The following is a 24,177-nucleotide window of genomic DNA, read 5'->3' on the forward strand; positions in this document are numbered from 1 at the left end:
CAGCAGATTAAATGAAGGCATGCTTTAGCGCCCCCACTTAACTAATCATATATTTGAAAATCACTTATTCACAGAATTTTAAAGCTGAGTAGAGCCTAAAGGATCATTTTATCTCATTTTCTCATGTTAGGTAAGCAATTTTAGAGTCGGAAAAATATGTCCTATATTACCGTACTAAGGAGAGTTAAAAGAGAAAAAGCAAGTTAGTCAAAGCATTCAAAATGTTGCTATTAACTTGTCCAACTAACGTGTTTATAGTGCCTGTCCTCCACACGGTGACAATGTGGAGGCGCCGGCCCGGAGGGGAAGACCTCCTTTGTTAGCACTGAAACACTCTGCATCATAACCCTCCTTAGTCCACAGAAAGAGGGAGCACTTACAGATAGCAGGACTTAAAGGACCTGAAATGCTTTCTCAGTAGGCTCACACTTCAGTGAGGCACAGGACATTTTCTAGGATAAATCTGGTAAGTGAAACAGGAAGTTAGGATCTATTTTTTTAATGATTACACAGCTGAACTGGAAGAGAGTTAGAAAAAGCAGGTGACCAGCAGCAGCCATTCGGAAAAGATGATTGGATTCCTTGACTCAATATCTGAAGAAACTTAAGAATTCTTAAAGTTTTTAAGCAGAAAAAAGAAATCTCAAAACCCTTCCACCCTTCTTCCATATTTCTAACTAATACAATGACCAGAATTTTCATTGGTAGAAGCCTATTTTCTGCTTTTTTCTCAGTTCCAGGACTCACTAACCTCTCGTTAAAGGCTGCACTTGTCACTGTGATCATGTTGACGTGTCTGTCCACCGCCCACCACTCAGTCCAGAGACCTGTGTCACCACGTTAGCGTCTAATTCATATTCCCGCTACAGTTTTCACAGGATTGGTGTGGGGATGACATTTACTGAAAGGAGGGGATGGAGGGAGGGGAGGAGGGAGTGAGACAGAGAGGAAGAGACAAGCAGAGCCTAGGGACCTGAGTAGCACAGAGGGGAAGAGGGTGGAGTTGGGGACCTATCTCACACTTTAGTAGCATGGAAAAAGCCACAGAGCACGGCATCATCTCTTCAGGTGGGGCTAAAAAAATTCATTAGAAACAGACTAGTTTCCATTTGCTAGGCATTTGAATGGGAATTGTGTTTTTAAACAGAAATCTTCAGTGCATGGCCTGTATGTCTCTTTTTTTTTTTTTTTGAGGAAGATTAGCCCTGAGCTAACATCTGCTGCCAATCCTCCCCTTTTTGCTGAGGAAGACTGGCCCTGAGCTAACATCCATGCCCATCTTCCTCTCCTTTATATGTGGGATGCCTGCCACAGCATGGCTTGCCAAGTGGTGCCATGTCCACACCTGGGATCCGAACTGGTGAACCCCGGGCTGCTGAAGCGGAACGTGCACACTTAACCGCTGCACCACAGGGCCGGCCCCCAGCCTGTACGTCTTAAACCCCAGAGACCACTGTGTTTCCAGCTGCAATGTCTTTTTATAAATTTACAGTTTTTAAAAATTACGATCATGTCCTAAATATCCCTTACATAATGGTCACATTTCTCTGCTGGACTGGGTAATTCCTCCAAATTATGACTGAGAAAAACCTGGATACAATCATCTTACCCTAAGGGAACACTAGGCTTCAAAGTTTAGTTAACTTTTTGTTTCGTGCATTTTCCCTTGTTTTAGAGAATGAGGGAGGGTCAGCACACCTTTTCAAAGTGTGAAAGGGCTCAGTGCCAGCACTTTCACAGAAGGAAATACAAATGTCCTGCGCACACAGGAAGCTTTGCGCTATCAGGGACCAGGTCAGGGGTCAGCCGGCTCCTGGCGCCACAGTACTTGGCACAGCGGACCCAGCCTGGCTGCCATCGTCACAGTCTGGGAGCCCTTGAACCTTCAGCGTCTTCCTTCTGCCTCGCCTACGCTCATTCTTGACACCACCTATACTTCAAACACAGCAAAAACAAAACAAAACTCCCTTCCAAATCAGACTTAAAAAAACCTGATAGGCAGTAAGAGAAAATCTCTTCCAAGTAACCCAAGGAATGAAGAGAAGATTTTGCATCAAGGACTGAGTTTTCTAAGGTATCGTGATAGCAACCTAAATTTTTAGATAACAAACTGATTTTTCACCTTCGAAAGACATGGTAAAGACAAATATATTCAGGTTTGAATAGTTGTTTTCTAGACCTTGGAAGAGTCTCAAGAGTCTTGCGTGGAGAATACAATAAGCAGATAACTAACCGCCATGCACTACCCAGCCTACGCCTATTACTCTGAACCATTCCATCAATCACTTGACAATTTATTTTTAAGGTAACATAGATCACTTTTGTCACAACCAGACCTGTAACAAGAATGCCATTATAAAGCTTACAAAAAATACTTTCAAGCAAAGGCAGAGACTAGCAGGGTCACACACAGCCCATGACAGAAACCGACAGAGACCTCTGAAGCTACATGATGGCAAAGGCTGTGTAAGCATTTGGCTAGTAGATGACTCACTCTTGCTTAACAAATGCATATGAAGTTTAATATCCGAATGTCAGCAATGATGGATCATCAGGGCCAATAAGAATTTAATCATTTTATCATCAATTCATAGCAGTTTCAAAATTTAAAAGCATATATAAACTGTTACATTAAAATAATATTAGACTTATCTTCCATGAACACTTTATATTCCAATAACAACAATAAACTATCAATAAGGTATATATTTCTTAGGCATGAGCTGCCTGAACTCAGGGCACTGTAGGTACTAGAACCAAACAAAGATAGGAGGGCATTCTTACTTTGCTGGAAGACAGACAAAACCACTCGACCATAAAAATGCCCTCACGTGCTCTACCTAAGAGAGTCTAGAAACTAGAATCAGTTATTCACCCAGCTTTATTCCATCCACTTTGTTTCTTGCAATGCTCACCTATACACTTTGTTTATATCACGTCACTAGTCATTCATTGCATAAGACTGGTCTTCTTGTCTACACTTAAGCCCAAGCTCTTCTAGGCGGTCGATACCATGTTTGTTTCTCACATAGCTCCCAAAAGACATTTTGTGAATGGTTCTGACATTACTATTGTGATATTCTGTGAAGTTACCTTTTGCTTGAAAGTTAGAGGCAAATGTGACTAAGTAACATCAAGCCAGGGTGCCACAAAGGGAAATGAGGTGGTCATGAGGAAGACTGTGGATGACCTGAAGAAGCAAAGGAGGGCATTGGATAATGTCAGAAACTGTCTAGGGGGAAGTGAGAAAGAAAAGGACTTATTTTATTTTTGAGAGAAATCACTAACAGGAAAGAAAAGAGATTGAGTACAAATGAGATAGACACTGGGGAATCTGTTAATTGCAAAAGTCACAGGAATGGGGATTTCCGAAAAGGGGGAGAGAGGGAAGATCAAAGTGGAAACTACAAGTCAAGCCTCTTGAAAATGGTTGTCTAGACACTGTCTGCCTCCATGTCTCTAACTCTCTTTCCAGTCCGGCTCCCAAGCCCAGCACTCCACCAAAACTGCTTTATCAGTGAATTCCTGTGTTGGAATTCAAGCAGCACCTTCGCATTCCTATCTCACTTCTTACAGCACGGAACACTTCGACCGTCTCTTGCCATGTGCAGCACCTCTCTTTCCCTGTTTTCTTCCTGGCTCTGGTCACACTGTTCAGGCTCCTTTACTGTCTAGTCCTCTCCGGGCACATGTGAAGTGTCTGCGCTCCACTGGTTCTATCCTCCATCTTCTCCTCACTCTACAAACTCTGAGAGACTTCATCTACTCCTGTGGCTGAAATGATCAACTACTTCTGATGACGCTCCAGATCTGTATGTGCAGGCTCCCTCCTCGCCAACAGCTCTGAAATCCACGGTTGTTTGTTGGGCCTATCTGTTTACTATTGCACAGACACCTTGAATTAAACACAGCTAACTGAACTCTCCAGTTAGACTATGCTTCTCCCTTCCCATTACCCCTACTATACTTCAAGCTAATCTGGTCCTCTATGTCTCTGATTGAATCTGCCTCCAATCCATTTTCCATCCTATAGCCAGGCTAATTTTTCTAAAATAAACATGGGATTATCTCACACCCCATTTAAAATCCTTTGATAGTGCCACAATGCTCTCAGATAAAATCTCAACTTCTAAACACGGTTTTCTAGGCTCTTCATAATCTGCTTGGACACCCTTTACACTCCACTGAACCTACAGCTCCTCGAATGTGCTGGGAGCTCTCACATCTAGGCAACCACTCAGGTTTCTCCCTGTCTGAATCTTCTATTTGACTCACTTCTATCTGTCTTTTAAGTATAGGTTTAGGTATTTTCTTCATGAATTCTTCCACAACCTTCTCTTCTCTTCCTGAAGCTCAGTTAATTGTCCTTCCAAATGAGTTTCAATAGCCCACTGCCCTCTTTGTAGCACATATCAAATTGCCCTGAAATGTTTTTTATTTGCTGATCTCTTTAGATGGAGCAGAAGCTCCCGTACGGACTGTATCTTGTTCACGATCATATCTCCAGTGTATAGCATTCTGAAAAACTGGCAGAGTCCTAATCTGATAGATGTGCTCATTATTGATTTGCTTCCTATTGTGGCCCTCTATATCACAATGGTCGTTTGTTAGCCAAAGTTCAGCAGACAATGGATGCTTGGGTCACTTTAAGGTATCAATCTAGGAGTCATGAAATGGTTGGAATGTTGACATTTCCATGATTTTTCATGGTTTCTGGAAATAATAAGGAAGAATATCTGAATATGGGTCTGTGTTAGAAAATCTCAAAAGGTTAGTTACTCTAATTATAGAAGACGATTAGAGATCATCCCATATTCCAGTAAGAGTGGCTGGAGTCAGGGGAGTGCAAAGGGGGAGGGTAACCATTAGTCCTTCTCAGATAAGGAGGTTAAAGGGAAGGGAATATAAGCTATTGCATACTTGCTATGATTTGCCCAAAATTAGTTGAATCCAGTTGAGGAAGTTAAGGAAAACCTCTCCAGAACCGCGTGTGTTTTAAACTTGTAGTAATTAGAAAAGTCACACACAGAGCTTTAGTGCTTATCCAAGAGTAGCCACCAGCGTGGCTACCAGCACCTTCCCAATGCTGCAGAGGTCAACCAACTCTGAGCCTCAGCTGCTTCATTAAGAAATGGGAACAGTGTCCTCCTATGAACTTGTGAAGCTCAAATACAAAAAGTATCCTAAAAACTGTATCATATTAACAAACCAGCCTTGTTTCTGGCTGGATGATAACTGTACTTCAGACTGGGTAAGTCTGCCAACCCAATTCCTACTTCTGTGATGCCTGATGCTCTCATCTGGGAATGGTTATTCTCTTAGGTGTTATACACAAAGCAATGCTGTGTAAGGATATGTGTTTTGTTTTTTAAATACAGGAATACTGCTCTTAAATGTCCCTTCAACAAGGTGAGAGGGCCTCCTATATTGCTTACTTGCTTCGCGTTTTTTGCTATATATATATTTTTTTTCATAGAAGAAAGGACTCAAGTCAGGGCAGTACCTAAATCTCTAGGGTTTGAGATGGGAGGGTGAGTGAGAAGAGGCATGGGTCTGATCTCTGGTAAATTTTTTTAATTTGGATTAAAATTAAAATTAAACAGGTGGAACTGATGTCTGTGGAAGTGAGGAACAAAAGTCCATGTGGTATTTTTAACTAGTGTCTGTGTCAAATTGCTAAGTCCAGAACACGAAGCCTTCTGCCCTGCCTAGTTCTCCATGCACTGTCCTATGAGAGCTTATGGAGGCATCTGACTGTCTCTGATCTGAAGTGGAGAGAAAAGGTAGAAGGAATTACTTATCTTGCAATAAAGCTAGCTGGGAAAGAAGGCCTGCATTTGGATGGCTGAGAAGGCTGACCTAACTCTTAGTCATTTCATTACAGAGACTGCTGTTGTAGGATTGTGAAAAGGTAGAAAAAATGTCTGGCTGAGCCAGTCACTATTCCTTATGAGACTGGCAAGAATCAGGAAAGGATAAAAAGGGAAAAAACATTCATTTCTTATGAGTCTCAGGAAGGGAAACAACATTTATTACTCATCTATTGTAAAACAGTTGCTTTTTCCATATATTTAAAAAATTCTTTACATCAACTATAGAAGTTAAACATCATTTCCTCCCATTTTACAGATGAACAAGTTGAGGCTCAGAGAAGATAGTTAACTGCTCCAAGATAAAAAAATTAGTTAAGTAACAGACTAGAGTTGGACGAGGTATGTCCACTTCCAAAGTCCTACTCTTTTAGTCCTTTACCAAGACATGTATCTTCCCAGGAGGATCTGAGGAAATCAAGCAGAGAGATCTCCGCCTAACCAAGCTCTCACTTTAACATCCAAGGAGCTGCTAAGAAGAAGATACCGTGTGTCTGTTTAGGGGGCATGCCACAGAGAGGGTTATAAACACTCAGGCAGGGTCACAGACTTTAGAGGCATGAGGTACTTACCACCTCTTAGTTTCTTGTCGGAGTCACTGACAACCTTGTGATGAGCCTCTCTGTCTGGCTGGGACAGGAGTAGGGAAGATGGTGGAGTAAGTGGAGACTAAAAGGATTTAGAGTCCTGTCCCAGTATAATTTCAGCTGTTCTTGGTTCTCTTTCTGATGACTGCATTTTCTTGAAAGGGAGGAGTGACTTTTACTATTATTCTTCACTCTTAGTGAGGAAATACTTACTTATTGAATTGTTCTAAATGGGTAAAAATTATTAGGTTATTTCATAGTTGAGAAGTCTTGATGAAAGGCTTAAAAGCAACTGATGAGCAACTGATAATGCAGTAAGACGTTAAACAGATTGATATTCTGATAGGAGAGGGGTTTTGTGCATGTGTGTGGTGAGTATGTGGAAGGTAGGCTTTAAAGAAGTGAGTTACCTGCCATTATGGTCTCTTCGGAAGACATCTTTGATTCATTTAATCAAGGGGGCAGTGACCCTGCTTCCTTCTGTCTCAGGCAATACTATCCCCCTCTTTTAGAAGCCAGGGTATCGGCAGCCATGGTGGGATGGGGAGCAGTGAGAGAGCATCTGCCCACCTGAGGAAAACGGAGGGAACTCAGGGCGGGGAGTCACTGGTAGCCTTTGGACAGAAATCTCTGATGCCAAGAAATTTACAAGGGGTAGAAAGGGGTGAAAAAAAAGAACGGTGGCAGAACTTCAGCGTGCTGGGGAGACCCTTAAGAGCAGGTGTTAGGTCCTATTATCTTTGTGTGCACATATCTGCAGAGCCCCACCGATAGCATGCTAAGTGAGTCACTGCCAAGCCGAATTAAACTAGTCTTGGGCTAGGGGAGAAGTGGGCCTTTTTTCATTATCCTCATCCAAATAGTGAATTGGCTAACAGAGGGAAGAAGCGGAAAGGGTGACCACTTTTTCTCAGCTATACTTGAATCCCAGGAATATTAATGTTGACATTCCAAAAGCACAGAGAGGATAGCAATGCATCACTCCGAGGACCATGTCTTATCCAGCAGTCCTGTCCAGTGGGCTGCCCAGCATGGAGGGCAATGCTGTTTAAAGCCTTTAGTACCTGGGTGTCGGTGGGAGCAGCACACAACTCACACTCAAAGAGTTTTAAATTTCTTCGGGAAAGAAAACTGCTTCTTTTGTAAAGTGCATAGTTTACGACATTGTGACATCATCTCTTTCATTTTCATGATAAACTAGTTATTTGAAACATAATTTTTCATCATGTTTCTACTACTTGCTATCCCCTATCCATGCTATAATCCACATGTAAAAAGCTGTTTTGCCATTCTTGGAACATGCCACATTCTCTCAAATCTGTTATTTTTCACCTCTCTGGCTAAAATGCATTTTATTGCTTTGCCTGCCTAGCAAACTCCTGCTCACCTTCCAGGTATCAGGTCAAGGTGTGTTAATTCCATAGGGAGGCATTCTCTGACCTTTCCAAGCATGATTAGGGAGCTCTATTCAGTAAGACTTTTCCATTCCTCTATTAATATATCCCTCTGTTTGGCATATGTTCAATTTACCTGTTCTCTTGTTTTGTGACTTCTATGTAGGCAGAGATTGTGTCTTAGTCATCTTTTGAAGCCCAGCATTTAGCATAGTACTTGACATGTGATGAGCTCTAAATGGTCACATGACGATGTCAACCCCAAACTATACACACCCCACATCACCTTGCAATCACATAACTTACTTTTTATGTCACATCTGTTATCATGTGTTGGCACAGTAGGACTCCAGTAAGGTTAGGATTAGCCAGCAATGGGGTGTTAGAAGCCCTTTGTAGGACCCATCCTTCACCAGTACTGAGCTTCGGATACACTCTATAACTCAGAGATTATTCAAAGAGGAAGAATCTAATTACCCACTCTTGCTGCATCTCGTGGGCAGCTCAATATCCCAAAGGATGCTGAAGACCTTCTAGAGCAAAGGTCTGTCTGTTCAGCAGCAGATAGCACTGTTGACCTTACACTGCTTGGCATTTTCAGATGTAGAAGCTCATAGGGTCTTCATATTTGTATTGCCTATCTGCCTTTTTTTTAATATTAAAAATCAGGAAAAAATAATTAAAAAATCAGAGTAAATATATCCACATAAGAACGTGGCCTGACAAGATTAAGCCTCCAGTGACTGATGAGCTAGTCTCTAGGATTTGTGTGAAGTTTCTGGGAACAGACATTGGTTGATTAACACGTTGAAGTTTCAAGCATTTGTCACATTTTTTTTTCAGCCCTTCCTTTTTCTTTTAAAAACAATAACAGGAGAGTAGAGACTGGATGCGAAACATGGCTGCCCTTTTCAGGGTTACCCTCACCCTAAGCAGACAGTCTGCAGCAACGCTGCCTTCTCACTGCTTCGATGAAATAGCACTCTGACAGACAAGCCTACAGCTCTATTTTGCACTCTGCTACACAAATGTATCATTTCCTTTGTGTCTGATTTCTCACTTTATAAAAGGAATTTCACCCCACTTTCCCTAAACGCACCATTTGCCATACTCCAGAGGTACCATAAATATGGAGATGGAATCTAATTTTGGAGCTCTAATCTAAACTGATGCTGAAGCTTCAAAGTTTACAGTCATTCCCTTGTCAATATTTAGTCCTTTCTCTTCTATATCTGATTGAGTCAAACTCAATCCAATTCACTTATCTGAGGGAGAAGACAATGAAATAGGAAAAGTTGGTGACTTGCAAACAGTATTTCTCTTTGAGTCACCTCTGTTAAATGCTGAATGTAGAATTATTTTCTCTCTTCCTAGCCTCTCCCTGGGATGGAGTGGGTAGAAATCCTGTGGCTAGGTATTCCATGAAATGGTTTTGCCAAAGATAGTCCTTACAGAGATTTTAGAGAAAATGAAAAAGTAAGCCAAGAGAATATGATTTATGCTGGGGAAACAGGTGTGATATGTAAAATTTAATTTCAAAGGGCTGTTCCCTGCAGAGACAAAGCTAGTTGAAAGGACCAATGTGGGCCCAGAACGTACACACATGACTTATAAATTAGAAGTTGTGCTGACTCCATAGGGAAATAAAGACAATACAAGATATCTGGCCAACTAGGGCCATGGATAATCTCCTAATCTGTTTTTGATATTGTTTTGTCCCTCAAAGTGATGTGTAAATTTTAGAAGGATGCCACAAATCATTTTCATCGTAATCTTTGGGTTTCAGCTAACTTCATACCTCTCTCTGCAAAGATTATTTACCCACAAAGAAAGCTCTGGTCCAAGTTGAAGCATTCCATGCCCTAATATTCCTTACCTAATCTACTCCAAAAGGAAGAAAACAAAAGGGTTTGTGTTAGGTATGGACTTCCCAATCTAGACATCTGAAAAAAAGTCCCAATAAAGAAATAGAAGAAAAGAGAATTATAACATCGTTCTTTACAAAGCTGCTCTGGTAATATGCAAAATGCTGATATAGAATATAATATAGTTCAGCTGAAGTCCTCTTAAATATTGATCTGAGTGGACTCTTAAGGAACAGTGGTTTAAAAAAATTATTATTTCAGTTATATTATCTCGGGCATTGTTAGAACATTTCAAAATGTTTAAAATAAAACAAATATATTTCTCCCCAATAGTTTTATCTCCATTCTAAAGCAGTTTATTATCTCAGTAGTTCAAGTCTGGATGCCATTACACAGGAGTTGCCATCTGATCCAGTACAGTCACCCCTTGGTATCTGCAGGGGATTGGTTCCAGGAACCCCTGCAGATACCAAAATCCATGGATGCTCAAGTTCCTCACATAATTGGCGTAGCAATTGCATATAACTGATGCACATCCTCTCATATACTTTAAATCATCTCTAGATTACTTATACCTAATATAAGATAAGTACTTGCAAATAGTTATTATACTGTATTGTTTAAGAAATAATGACAAGAAAAAAAAGTCTGGACATGGTTAGTACAAATACAACTAGCATAGGCCTTTCAATCCACAGTTGGTTGAATCCATGCGTTTGGAATCCATTAAAGGCCAACTGTATTACAGATGTTATATAAAAGGGAAGGACTCCTTCCCAGAGAAACACAAGTATAGAAAGGCAGCTACAGAAGTGTAAAAAGCATGTAAGGGCATATATTTGCACACTGAAAACAGAAGCTCAAAGTGAATGAGACCTTTTTCTTTAATATCCAAATATTAATAATCAGTGTGGTTAGGAGAGGCTGTGGTGAGACAGATATTGTCATAAACTGCTGTAGGGAATGAAAGTTGGCTTAACTTTTCCAGAAGTAATTTATAAATACATCTCAATTTTAAACAATTCCTACCCTGTTCCTGCGACCCATGATACCACCAAGAATCTATCTCAAAAACTAAACAGACATGTGCACAAATACATATATTTTACAACTGTGAAAAACTGAAAAGAGGGTATGTCTGAAAATGGGAAAAAGATTAAATTATGGTAAATCTATTTAATGGAAAATATTGTAAGCAATTAAAAATGAATGCTTTTTTAAACCCTATTAAGGAAAAAATAAACCCCTATGACTTACCATTACACCTTTACCAGATAGCAGATTGACCAAAAAATATGCTCCTGAAAAATTTCTAATTTAAAAATGTTTATGAGAATAAGTAGAATAAAAAGAAAAAGATACTGAAACTATATCATAGTTCAAGTAGATTTAAAAATCTTTTCCTAGGAGTGATGTCAGCAAGATGGCAGATTAGGAAGTCTCAGCTCTTGTTTACCCATAGAAACACTAATTTAACAATGATTTACAGATCAAAACACCTTTATGAGAATGCCAGAATGCAGTTAAGCAGTTGCAGTACTCCAGGTGAGCAAAAGACCAAGAAAAGCTGCATTGAAACGGGTAAGAAGAGCAATTCCACTTTAACTGTGCCAGTCCCTCCTCGAAATTGCCACAGATCAGCACTGTGAGAGAATGCCCTGGTCCTTAACTTCTCCCTCAGGGGAAAGTGAAGAGTGGAGCATGCCTCCAGTGTTCTGGCTTTTTGGAAGGTTGCCCAAGGAATGGGTTTCTGTCTAACCTCATTCAGAGCTCTGAGAAAATCAGCACAGATTGGATGCCTGGGGGCTGCTGGACCAAAGGAAAGTGGTGAGTGACTTGCTGCAGGCCAGTAAGCTTGGCAAGATTGGCAGAAAGGTATACAACCTAAGGCTTCTCTCTAAGAAGGGAGAAAAAGGAGTGGAGTGTGCATCTGGTGTTCTGGCTCATCCCAGGACTGCCCAAGGGAAATGGTATCTGTCTCCTCTGACTTGGGGCACTGATGGGGAGTTGGCATACCCTGGATGCCTAGTTGCCATGCAGAGCAAGACAGAGCTGGGTGCTTGTTGCTGTAGAGTCAGAGAAACAGCAGTGCCACAAACCCCAGAAAGATCAAGAATTACGAGCTCTCGAAAAAGAAACATGCAAGCCTCCCTGAGAAATTGCATGCACAGGCCCAAAGAAGTTGCATTCCTTAAAAAACGTTGCAGAGGCCCTGAGAATCCCTAGCCAAGAAGATTGGTGACGGTTTTCCCCTGTGTGAAAGCAGTCTGTTAAGTATGTTAAGACTGAGACAGGTGGCTGTACAGATCGTAACATAAAGTTACCAGACAAATGAAGAAACACGTAGATACCGCCCAGTCAAAGGAACAAAACAAATCTCCAGAAACCTACCCTGAAGAACGAGGGGCCTATGAAACATCTGACAAAGAATTCAAATAATTATCATAAAGATGCTCAACGAGCTCAAGAAAATGATGCATGAACAAAATCTGACTATCAACAAAGAGACAGAAAATATAAAAAGGAACTAAACAAAAATTTTGGAGCTAAAGAATACAGTAACTAAACTGAAAAAATTCACTAGAAGGGTTCAATAGCAGACTTGAATTTGCAGAAGAAAGAATCAGCAAACTTGAAGACAGGTAATTTGAAATTATCCAGTCAGAGGAACAAACAAACAAAAAAAGAATGAAAAAGAGTGAAGAAAGCCTAGGGGACTTTTGGGACACCATCAATTGGACCAATATACACATTTCTTAGAGTCTCAAAGGAGAAGAGAAAGAGGCAGAAAGTGTATTAAAAGAAACAATGGCCCAAAACTCCCCAAATCTGGGTGAGGAAATGGATATCCAGATCCAAGGAGTCTTATAGTCTCAAATTAAGATAAACTCAAAGACATCCATACTATAATCAAATTTTCAAAAGTCAAAGATGAAGAGAGAATTTTGAAAGCAGCAAGAGAAGAGTGACTTGTCAGATACAATGGAATCCCTTAAAAGTATCATAGGATTTCACAGCAGAAACCTTGCAGGTCAGGAGAGAGTAAAATGATATACTCAGCATGCTGAAAGAAAAAAAAAAAACCTGCCATTTTTAGTCCTTTAAATGGAGAAGAGATAAAGACTTTCCCAGATAAGTTAAAACTGAGGGAGTTCATCACTGCTGACCTGCCTTACAAGAGATGTAATGAAAACAAAAGAAGAATTTGAAATGAAAAGAAGTGAAATAGCAACGTGAAAGCATATAAACTATAAACCTCACTGGTAAAGGTAAATACATAGACAAATACAGAATGATAAAACACTGTAGTAGGGTGCAAATCACATCTAACCGTAGTACAGAAGTCAAAAGAGAAAAGTGCCAAGAATAACTATAAACAGAAAAATTTGTTAATTGATAGACAATATTAAAAAAAGGTAAATTCTGACATCAGTATCATAAACTCTGTGTGTGGTGGGGAGAAGTAAATGTAATTTTTGTATGTGATTGAAGTTAAAATAGACTTAAAATAGACTGTTAGAACTATATAACATGGTTTATGTAAGCCTCATGGTAACCACAAAGACAACACCTACAGAAGATACACAAGAGAAAGAGAAAGAAAGCAAAATATGCTTCTACACAATATCAACAAAACACAGAGGAAGACAACAGCGGGAAAGAGGATCAAAAAAGCTACAAAAGAGAAAACAATTTACAAAATGCGAACAGTAAGTCCTTCTCTATCAATAATTACTTTAAATGCAAATGCATTAAACTCCCCAATCAAAATACAGAGTGTCTGAATGGATTGAAAAACAATCTGACTATATACTGTCTACAAGAGCTTCACTTTATAGTTCATACATATATGATAAAAGTAAAGGAGTGGAAAAAGATATTCCATGCAAAAAGTAAACAAAAGAGAGCCATGCTTATTACAGACAAAATGGACTTTAAGTCAAAAATTGTAAAAAGAGACAAAGAAGGATATTATATAATGACAAAAGGGTCAATTCACCAGGAAGAGTCACAATTATAAATACATACGCACCCAACATCAGAACCCTTAAATATATGAAGCAAATACAGATAGAACTGAAATTGACAGCAATACAATAATAATAGAGGATTTCAATACCCTACTCTCCATAACGGATAGAACATCCAAACAGAATATCAAAAAATAACAGATGACTTGAAAAACACTGTAAATAAAATGGACCTAACAGACATATAGAGAACACTCCATCCAACTGTAGCAGAATACATCTTCTTCTCAAGTGCACAAAGAACATTCTCCAGGATAAATCACATGTTAGGTTATAAAACAAGTATTAAAAAATTTAAGGTGATTGAAATCACACTAAGTATATTATTTTTCAGCCACAATGGGATGAAACTAGAAATTAATGGCAGTAGGAAAAATGCAAACTTATGAATATGTGGAAATTAAACAACACACTGTCAAATAATCAATGAGTCAAAGAAGAAATCAAAAGAGAAATGAGAAAATATCTTGAGACAAAGGTAAACAAAAACACAACATACCAAAAACTTATGAGCTACAGCAAAAGCAGTACTAGGTGGGAAGTTTATAGAGATAAACACCTATAATAAAAAAAAATCAAATAAATAATCCAACTTTACACCTCAAGGAAATAGAAAAAGAGCAAGCTAAGCCCAAAGTTAGTAGAAGGAAGGAAACATCAAGATCAGAGCAGAAGTAGATGAAATAGAGGTCAGAAAAACAATAGGAAAAAAATAAATGAAACTAAGAATTGGTTTTTTGAAAAGACTGATGAAATTGACAAATCTTTAGCTAGACTACTAAGAGAAAAAATAAATAAAATCAGAAATGAAAGAAGAGACATTATAACTGATGCCACAGAAATTAAAAGGATTATAAGAGACTGTACACCAACAAATTGGACAACCTAGAAAAAATGGATAAATTCCTAAAAAATACAATCTGCCAAGACTGAATCATGAATAAACAGGAAATCAGAACAGACCCATAACTAGTATGGAGATTGAATCAGTAATCAGAAACCTCCAACAAAGAAAATCCAGGACCACATGCTTCACCAGTAAAGTCTACCAAACTTTCAAAGAAGAATTTAATGTCAATTATTCTCAAATCCTTCCAAAAAACTGAAGAGGAGGGAATACTTCTAAACTCGTTTTTTGAGGACAGCATTACCCTGATACCAAAGCCAGAAAAAGACACTGCAAGAAAAGAAAACTATAGGTCTATATCCCTGATGAATATAGAGGCAAAAATCCTTAACAAAACACCAGCAAACCAAATCCCACATCATATTAAATGCAGCACACACCACGACCAAGCTTATCCCTGGGATGAAAGAATGGTTCAACACATGAAAATGAACTAATGTGATAAACCACATTAACAGGACAAATGTCACAAATCACATGATCATCTTAATAGATACAGAAAAAGTATTTAATAAAAATTCAATACCCTTTCATGACAAAAAACATTCAACAAACTAGGAATAAATGGAAATTACCTTACTATAATAAAGGCCATATATGAAAAGTCCACAGCTAACATCATACTCAATGGTGACAAACTGAAGGTTTTTCCTCTAAGGAAAGAAACAAGACAAAGATGCCCACTCTTGCCACTTCTGTTCAACGTAGTACTAAAGTCCTAATCAGAACAATAGGCAAGAAAAAGAAATAAAGGGCATCCAAATTGGAAAGGAAAAAGTAAAATTATCTCTGTTCACAGAGGCCATGACCTTATATACAGAAAACTAAAGATTCTACAAAAGAATCATTAGAACTAAGACACAAATTTAGCAAAGTTGTAGGATACAAAATCAACAGGGAAAAATCAATTGCATTTACATACACTATCAATGAACAATCTGAAAAGGAAATTAAGAAAATTCCAATTACAATAGTATCAAAACAATAAAATACTTAGGAATAAACTTAATGAAGGACACGAAAAATTCATACAAGGAAAAATACAAAACATTGCTGAGAGAAATTAAAGACGACAAATAAATGGAAAGACATCCTACGTTCATGGATTGGAAGAATTAATATTCTTAACATGTCCATAGTACCCAAAGCCATCTACAGAGTCAATGCAAGCCCTATCAAAATCCCAATGGCATTTTTTACAGAAATAGAAAAATTCACCCTAAAATTCATACGAAACTACAAAGGATCCTGAACACCCACAACAACCTTGAGAAAGAAGAACGAATTTAGAGGCTTCACACTTCCTGATTTCAAAACATGTTACAGTAAGCAAAACATTATGGTATTGGCATAAAAACAGACATAGAGACCAATGTAACAGAATAGAAAGCCCAGAAAACATCTCATGCATATATGGTCAACTGATCTTTCACAGGGTGCCAACAGTACACATGGGGAAAAGATAATCTCTTCAATAAATAGTCTAGGAAAGCTGGGTATCTACATGCAAAAAAAGAATGAAATTCTATCCTTACCTTACACCATACACAAAAGTCAACTAAAAATGAATTAAAAGTTTAAATGTAAGACTTGAAACTATAAAACTCATAGAAGATAATATAGCGGAAAAGCATCTTGAGATTGGCAATAATTTCTTGAATATAACACCAAAAGCACAGGCAACAAAAGTAAAGACAGACAAGTGGGACTACATAAAACTAAAATCGTTTACACAGCAAACTGTGTAAAATTGTTTACACTTGATTGCACAGCAAAGCAAACAATCAAGAGAGTGAAAAGGCTATCTATGGAATGGGAGAAAATATCTGAAAACCATATATATGATAAGGGATCCATATCCAAAATAGGCAAGGAATTCCTACAACTAAATAGCAAAACACAACCTGATTAAAACATGGACAAAGGATGTGAATAGACATTTCTTCAAAGACAACACACATATGGCCAACAAGTATATGAAAAGATGCTCAACATCACTAATCGTCAGGAAAACAAACCAAAACCACAATGAGGTTATCATCTCACATCTGTTAGGATGGCCACTATAACAAATTAAGAAAAGAAAAACAAAAATAGGAAATAACAAGTGTTAACGTGCATGTGGAGAATGTGGAGTTGCTGTGCACGGATGGTGGGAACTGAGAATGTTTCAGCCACCGTGGAAAACAATACAGAGGTTCTTCAAATAATTAAAAGCAGATCCAGGAATTCCACTTCTAGAGATCTCTGCACTCCTGTGTTCACTGTAGCATTATTCACAATATCCAAGAAGTGGAAACAACACAAAGTTCATGACAGATGAACAGATAAAGAAAAGGAAGTAAACAATGAACTATTATTCAGCTATAAAAAAGGAAATCTTTTCATATACTACAACATGGATGGACCTTGAGGACATTATGGTAAGTGAAGTCAGCCAGTCACAGAAGGACAAATTCTGCTTGATTCTACTTATATGAGTATTTGAAATAGTCAAACTCACAGAAACAGAAAGTGGCTGCCTGGGGCTGGGAGAGGGGAGTGGGAGAATAACCGCTCACTGGATATTACCTGTCATGCAAGATGGGAAATTTCCAGAGATCTCCTGCACAACACTGCACTTATAATTAACAATACTGTACTAGGCACTTAAAAATGTATTGAGGGTAGATCTCATGTTACATGGTTTTTATCACAAAAACACCCTTTTCCCATCAGTCACCTCTGAGGGCAGTGTTGTTCCTGCCTGGCCTCCAGTCAGCCCTAGCTGCCCCAGCTGCCTTCACAGCGGGAGGCAGAATCCTGCTGGGCCCGGGAAGTGGTGCACCTCATTCCAGTCAACACACAACACTCCCATCTCCACCTCCACAGAGCTAGGGTGGTGAAGCTCCAGGGACTACCCTTCACAGGCCAGAACATGCAAACCTGATCCCAGACAGATTTCCAGATTCTGCGATTGGAAGAAAGGATCCTGACAGGGAATGTTCTTGACAAACCCTTACTCAGGTAATTTGGAATACATTTTCATTGTTAAGCACCGATACTTTAGGACTTGAATGAAAATGTGTTTCTAGGTTTCGGCAGGATCTAAATGAAGACAAATAAATGAAGATATATTGTTAAATAACAATAAATAAATGAAGAAATAAACAATATACAGTATAAATATCCATTGAAGCAAGTGCTGCCATACGTCTGTACCTGCACAGACCATATGAAGTCTAACTTATCAACTTATTCTCAAAATTTTTTTTTTTTAAAGATTGGCACCTCAGCTAACATCTGTTGCCAATCTTTATTTTTTTCTTCTTCTTCTTCTCCTCCTCATCCCCAAAGCCCTTCAGTGCATAGCTGTATACCCTAGTTGTGAGTGCCTCTGGCTGTGCTGTGTGGGGTGCCTCCTCAGCGTGGCCTGATGAGCGGTGCCATGTCCACACCCAGGATCCGAACCGGCGAAACCCTGGCTGCCACAGCGGGGCGCCAGATTTAACCACTCGGCCACGGGGCTGGCCCCTCAAAATTTCTAATTGAACATAATTACAACAAAGCTAATCCATTCCCTCTGATCATACATACATACATATAGATAAAAAACCTTTATATATGTATAAAATACTACGTTACATATAATTTCCAAAATAATTTTTTCACCAAAAACAAAAAAAATCTAAAAAATAATTTAGACATCAACGAAACAGTCTTTTGGGTGTTTGTACAAAGTGAATATTTGTGTACAAAGTGAGCATTTTTGGGGTAAGTTGTCTAATTAACATTTCATTACGTTTGGCGGGCTTCCATTTTTCATTTGCTTTTACCTTTTGCAAGTAAAGGACTGTCCCCTTCAGCACAGCATAAAAGGTTTTCCACCCTCGCCGTCCTCTTGGAGCTAGAAAGGAAAAGAAACGGAAAATTTTACTTGACGGACGTTAGCATTATGGAAAGAGAAGCGGAATGATCAACATGGTGACTGTGTTTCAATGTTTCTGGTTTAGTAGCTAACAAAACCAATGACAATGAGAACTGAAATTCCCTTGAGCCTTTCCGTGTCCAGGCAGAGTATTCCAAAAATGTCTCCAGGTACTGTGGCATTCAATCATCACAACAGCCCTGGCAGGCAGGGACCACGACTCTTGTCCTTTTACAAGACCGAAGCACAGAGAGGCGACCTGCCTGTGGTCGCACACTAGGACGCGGAGAGGCAGGAGCTCATTCCGCAGCTCGGCTCAGCAGCCGGCCCTCTAGCAGAGAGAACCTCAAGACGGGAGAGCTAAAGAGAAAGCATCCTGGAAATACACAGTAATCCAAGAAAACGCTTAAACGGCTGAGTACCAGAGCCTTATGGCTTCATCCACATTTCAAGGAATCGTAAGAAAAAAGTCCCAGAACATAAAAGGACGACTTTTAGCATTTCTCCCATACCCCCACCAACCGGACTATATCTTTAATTATTATCACTCCTATACTCCTATGGCAACCTGTGAATTCTTCGCTGCAGACTTTGCTGCACTGTAATGTAATTTTTGGTCTAAATGTCTCTTTCACTAGACTGAATGACCTGTGAACTTTCATCTTTAGAATCCACAGAACCTGGCACAGTGCAAGGCAGTTAGTCATCCTCATAAAAATTCTCCAAATGACTTCTCTTTTGAAGTCCTTACATTCCTTTTTATATTCTCCTAAAGTATGAAGCAGAATTTCACCTATTGACTTTCACAAATTGTCCTAAAGCAAAAGAATAGATTAGCAAAAGTTTATTATTTATTCTTAATTTAAACAAATTAAAATGTGTAACTAGAAAATATTATTACCTGAATGCCATTTTTCTAAACATGTCTATCCAAATAGGTAGAAGGACTATTTATTCTTATTCCTTTATCAACTATTTGCCTGCCTAGACTGTCCTTAATTTGTACATCTGATTAAATTAGGAAGTGCACTATTCTTAAGATTTAAATCCTTTAAATCTCCTTTGACTGAAGATTCAAGATCCTTAGGCTTGGAAACTGGGTGAATATCCACCTACAGAACACAGGTGCTCCTGCCAACACCATACTGAGATGCCCACCTGGTAAAAAAAGGACTCAAAACATCCGCTCTGCAGGTTTCCAGGGGAAATAAAAAATCTCATCCCATCTGTTTCCACTATGTAAGGTTTAAAAGTGTGTACTCAAAAATACATGATCAAAAAATGTATACCACAGGGGCCGGCCTGGTGGTGTAGCGGTTAAGTTAGTGCACTCCGGTTCGGATCCTGGGCGTGGACCTATGTACTGCTTGTCAAGCCATGCTGTGGCAGGCGTTCCACATATAGAGCAGAGGAAGACAGGCATGGATGTTAGCTCAGGGCCAATTTTCCTCAGCAAAAAGAAGAGAATTGGTGGCAGATGTTAGCTCAGGGCTAACCTTCCTCAAAAAAAAAAGTGTACCATAATCTCCTTTATAAAGAAAAAAAGAAGTGACCACTATAAAGAGAACTATAGATTTTATATAGAGAGATATATGTATATATCTCTATGTATAAAATCTCTGACTATATTCTTCAACAGACGTCAAATTCTGACACGGTAGATGTGAGAACAGCGCACACAGAGGTGACCATGGGCTGCAGGAGCTGGTGCAGAGCAGGACCAGAGGCAGTATGGTGTGGTGGAGGTGCCAGACTGCACAGCAGATCAGCTGGTTTCTAGCCCTTGTCTAAAACCTATCCTCTCACCCACCAACCCCTAACCAGTAACTCCTGACCTGTCCCTCCACCTCTCAGGACTTCAGCTGCTTAATTTTAAAATGTGGATAATTCACATAACTTAAGGCAAAGCACTGGATAATGCTAGAAAAAAACTTAGAGAAAACCTTTTCGTTTCTGTAGGAGGAACGTAGGTCCTGGATTTTAAAGGCTTTCCACAAAGCCGTAAAGCTAGTTTAGCGGCATCTTGAGATTCCTTCAGTTCAAAGATCTACAAATCTATTTCACTACTTTTCGAATAGAAATCTCCTATCTGTGAATTCAGGTGCATGTTCACGAAACTCTTTATCAGCTCTTCATCATTAGCACACTAAGCCTACTAGACACAGATCCCACAGATCTCTCCAGCTGAAAGGTGATCTTACCCCACCTGTGGGGCACCAACCCTGTGCTGTCTTCTCTACTTTTCTACCTGCACAGAAGTGTGAAACTTAACCTTGGTTTTGGTCAATTATAATTTAGTTGTTTAAGACTTAAAAGAAGCAACCAATTCTCCTGACAAGATAACTTAGAAGTGAGTACTCAACCGTATATAACCAGTGTGCTATAAAGCACTACTCTAAATGACTTACATGTATTCACCCGTTTAACTCACACCACAGTGCTGGAAATAAGGCACTTTTCCTACCTCCATTTCACAGACAGGACAGCGTGGCACTCAGGGAAGAGAGGGAGCCCCATGCACACCCGAGGCAGGCTCAGCCACACTGACGGAAGGCCACACACAGTGCTGTTATGGCTTTTGCCGAGTGAAACACATGGGCTAGACACCAATGAATGAGGAGACTGTTCCTCACAATGATGAATGCGGAAAGAGTTAAAACTGATTCCACAGCACTACATTATTATGTATATATGACTGGGGGAAGAGTCGTAACTGTAGTTACACAATGAACATAACTGGAAGAATGAGTACGATTACTGACTGCAGACCCAGTGCATCCTATTGAAAGGCTTTGATTATAAGGGTATTAGGGAGTTAGTAAGTAGATGTATTTTAATAAATATCTGGGGAGATCTCGTCAAGATGGCACTGTGAGCAGATGTTGAACTCGCCTCCTCCCACAAACACAACCAGGTTACAACAATTTTGGGAAGAATCACCCTGGATTGAAAACTGAACTGGATAAAAAGAACCCCCATGACAAGGGACAGTCCTGACGAAGGCAGAAGAGGCAGTAACTCTGGCCGGAGAGGAAAAAAGCCACCTTTGGGAGCAGTGGAGCTTCTCAGCTGACCAGGCAGGAGCCACTCCAAGGTACGAGCCCTCCCTGGAGGAGTGAGGTCCAGAGCAGCGGTAATATTGCTATAACCATCCTTCGGACTCAGCCCAACTGAGATGGGGGTCTTACTGTCTGGCTTTGCTGGCTATTAACTGCAGCAAGGACACCCCCAGAAAAGCTATCAACTGAAAGCCGAAAAGATCCAGGTCTTAAAGGGTCTACACACAAACTCACTCATTGCAGCAACCTAAAATCACCAGAGAGAAGGCTGACTATCCTTTGGTGAAATGAGACTCACCTGGTGGGCTCAGGGGGCATCTTGGTGAGAGGATGGTCCTCTCCGGTGACTGAGACATTGGTGGGGGCCATTGTTCTGAGCTGGTCCAGGCGTGCTGCTATGGATACTGGTGGGGGCCATTGAGGTGCATCCCTTGGGCTGTTAGCCCAGGGGTCTGCCACACCCATTAGAGCACAGATTTAATCCAGTTCAGCCAGGGCAGGCAACCCGCCCTAGGGACTGGCCCCACCTAACAGCAAGCCCTCAGGCTACTTTTCAGCCTGCATTGACTGAGTGCCTTGATCCTCTACAGGCAGGCAAGGGTGTCGCCTCTGTGGGGCAGGGCCTGTGTGAGGACCAGGTGAGCTGTGGGGGGCATTGGGGGAGAGGTGAGGGCCCCTGCAGTGTGGCGTTGGGGTATGCTCCAGGGGGTTGAGAAGTGTGCACGGACCAGGACTGTGTTGACAGTGTATGTGGTCCTGTGGGGGGTGAGGCTAATCAGCGGCAGAAGACTTGTGCTTCACAAATAGCCATAAAAAGGATCAGCCCCACCTTCCAAAGCCTGAAACAACTGAGTGCCCCCATGCCAAGGGCTAGCCCCACTTAGCTGCACTCCTAAGAGAACTGACATCAGCCTTGTTGGCCTCAGGCCTATCACAATTGTAAGCCCCTGAGCCTAGCAACCAGCTACACTGGGTACCAACCCAATTAAGAGGACAATTGCAATAAGAGTGTGCTGATAGACTTTGTAGCCAACAGTGCTGAGGCCCCCCCAAACCGGATTTACAAACAGCTGGCCAGGGAAGGAAAGATCAGACTCCCTGGGTACCTGCAGTGGGAGCAACCCTGCCACAGCAGAAGAACACAAGTAGCCCACAAAGGGGTCACTCCTGGATTGTTTGGACTGGTGATGAGAGGGAAGCACACTGCTGGGCCTCATAAGGCATCTCATACATAAGGCTACCTCTCCAAGATCAGGAGACATAGCTGACTTACTTAGTACAAAGAAAATAGCACAGAGAAAGAGGCATAATGAGGAGGCAAAGGAATACTTTCCAAGCAAGGGAACACTACAAAACCCCAGAAAAAGAACTAAGTGAAACAGAAACTAGCGACTTACTCGACAAAGAATTCAAACAAAATATAATGAGGATGCTCACAGATACGCGGAGAAGAATGGATGAACACAGTGAGCACATCAGCAAATAACTGGAAGATATTAAAAAAAACCAATCAGAAATGAAGAATACAATACTGGAAATGAGAAATTCACTATAGGGACTCAATAGCAGAGTAGAGGAAGCAGAAGAACGGATCAGTGAGCTAGACGAAAGATTAGAGGAAATCACCCAAGCAGAACAGAAAAGAGAAAAAAGAATTAGACAGAATGAGAACAGTGTAAGGGAACTCTGGGACAATATCAAGCATCCTAACATTCGGATTATAGGGGTCCCAGAAGGAGAAGAGAGAGACAAAGGGGCAGAAAATTTATTTGTCAAAATATCAGAGGAAAATTTTCCTGAGGAAGGAAACAGACATCCAAGTTCAGGAAGCACACAGAGCTCCAAACAAGAGAAGCCGAAAGAGGCCCACATCAAGACATATTATAATCAAAGTGTCTATAATTAAAGACAAAGAGAGAATCTTAAAAGCAGCAAGAGAAAGGCCACAGGTGACATATAAAGGGAAGCCCATCAGGCTATCAGCAGACTTCTCAGTCAAGACCCTACAGGTGAGAAGAGAATGGCACGACATATTTAAAGTGCTAAAATGAAAAAACCTACAACCAAGAATACTCTATCCATCAAGGTTGTGATTCAGAATGGAAGGAGAGATAAAGAGCTTCCCAGACAAGCAAAAATTAAATAAGTTTATCACCAAGAAACCACTTCTGCAAGAAATGCTGAAGGGACTTATTTAAGTGGGAAAGCAATGACCACAAATAGAGATTAAAAAAAATTATCCAAAAAACCCAAACAAGAACAACAACCAAAAACAGGCAATAAAATCACTTGTAAGGTAAAAGTATAGTAAAGGCAGCAGATTAACTACCTGTGAAGATAATATGAAGGTTAAAAGAGAAATGTAGTAAAATCAACTATTTCAATGATAAGAGGGTAATGGATAGACACACACTAAACAAAAGACTATATATGATGTGAAAAACATATACTGTGGGAGGAGGAGAGTGAAAAAGTAGAGCTTTTAGAAAGAGGTCAAGCTAAAGAGTCTATCTACTCAATATAGACTGTTATATGCATAGTATATTAAATAGGATCC

The 24,177-nt window shown here is 40.1% G+C and overlaps 1 protein-coding gene across 28 annotated transcripts in view; it reads right to left on the reverse strand.

Annotated features, from left to right (window-relative positions):
- The window catches only part of PSD3 (pleckstrin and Sec7 domain containing 3), a 655,493-nt gene that overhangs the window by 48,181 nt on the left and 583,135 nt on the right, over positions 1–24,177 (reverse strand). For all 28 annotated transcript variants that reach the window (XR_011498768.1, XM_070499774.1, XM_044751008.2 and 25 more), the window contains one exon: positions 18,470–18,540. Coding sequence is in view for 27 of the 28 variants with exons in the window: in XM_070499774.1 (XP_070355875.1) it covers positions 18,470–18,540 (71 nt within the window). In the remaining variant the exon portion in view is untranslated. The remainder of the gene's footprint in view (positions 1–18,469; positions 18,541–24,177) is intronic.

Source organism: Equus asinus, chromosome 27 (assembly GCF_041296235.1).
Source record: "Equus asinus isolate D_3611 breed Donkey chromosome 27, EquAss-T2T_v2, whole genome shotgun sequence".
Classification (NCBI taxonomy): domain Eukaryota; kingdom Metazoa; phylum Chordata; class Mammalia; order Perissodactyla; family Equidae; genus Equus; species Equus asinus.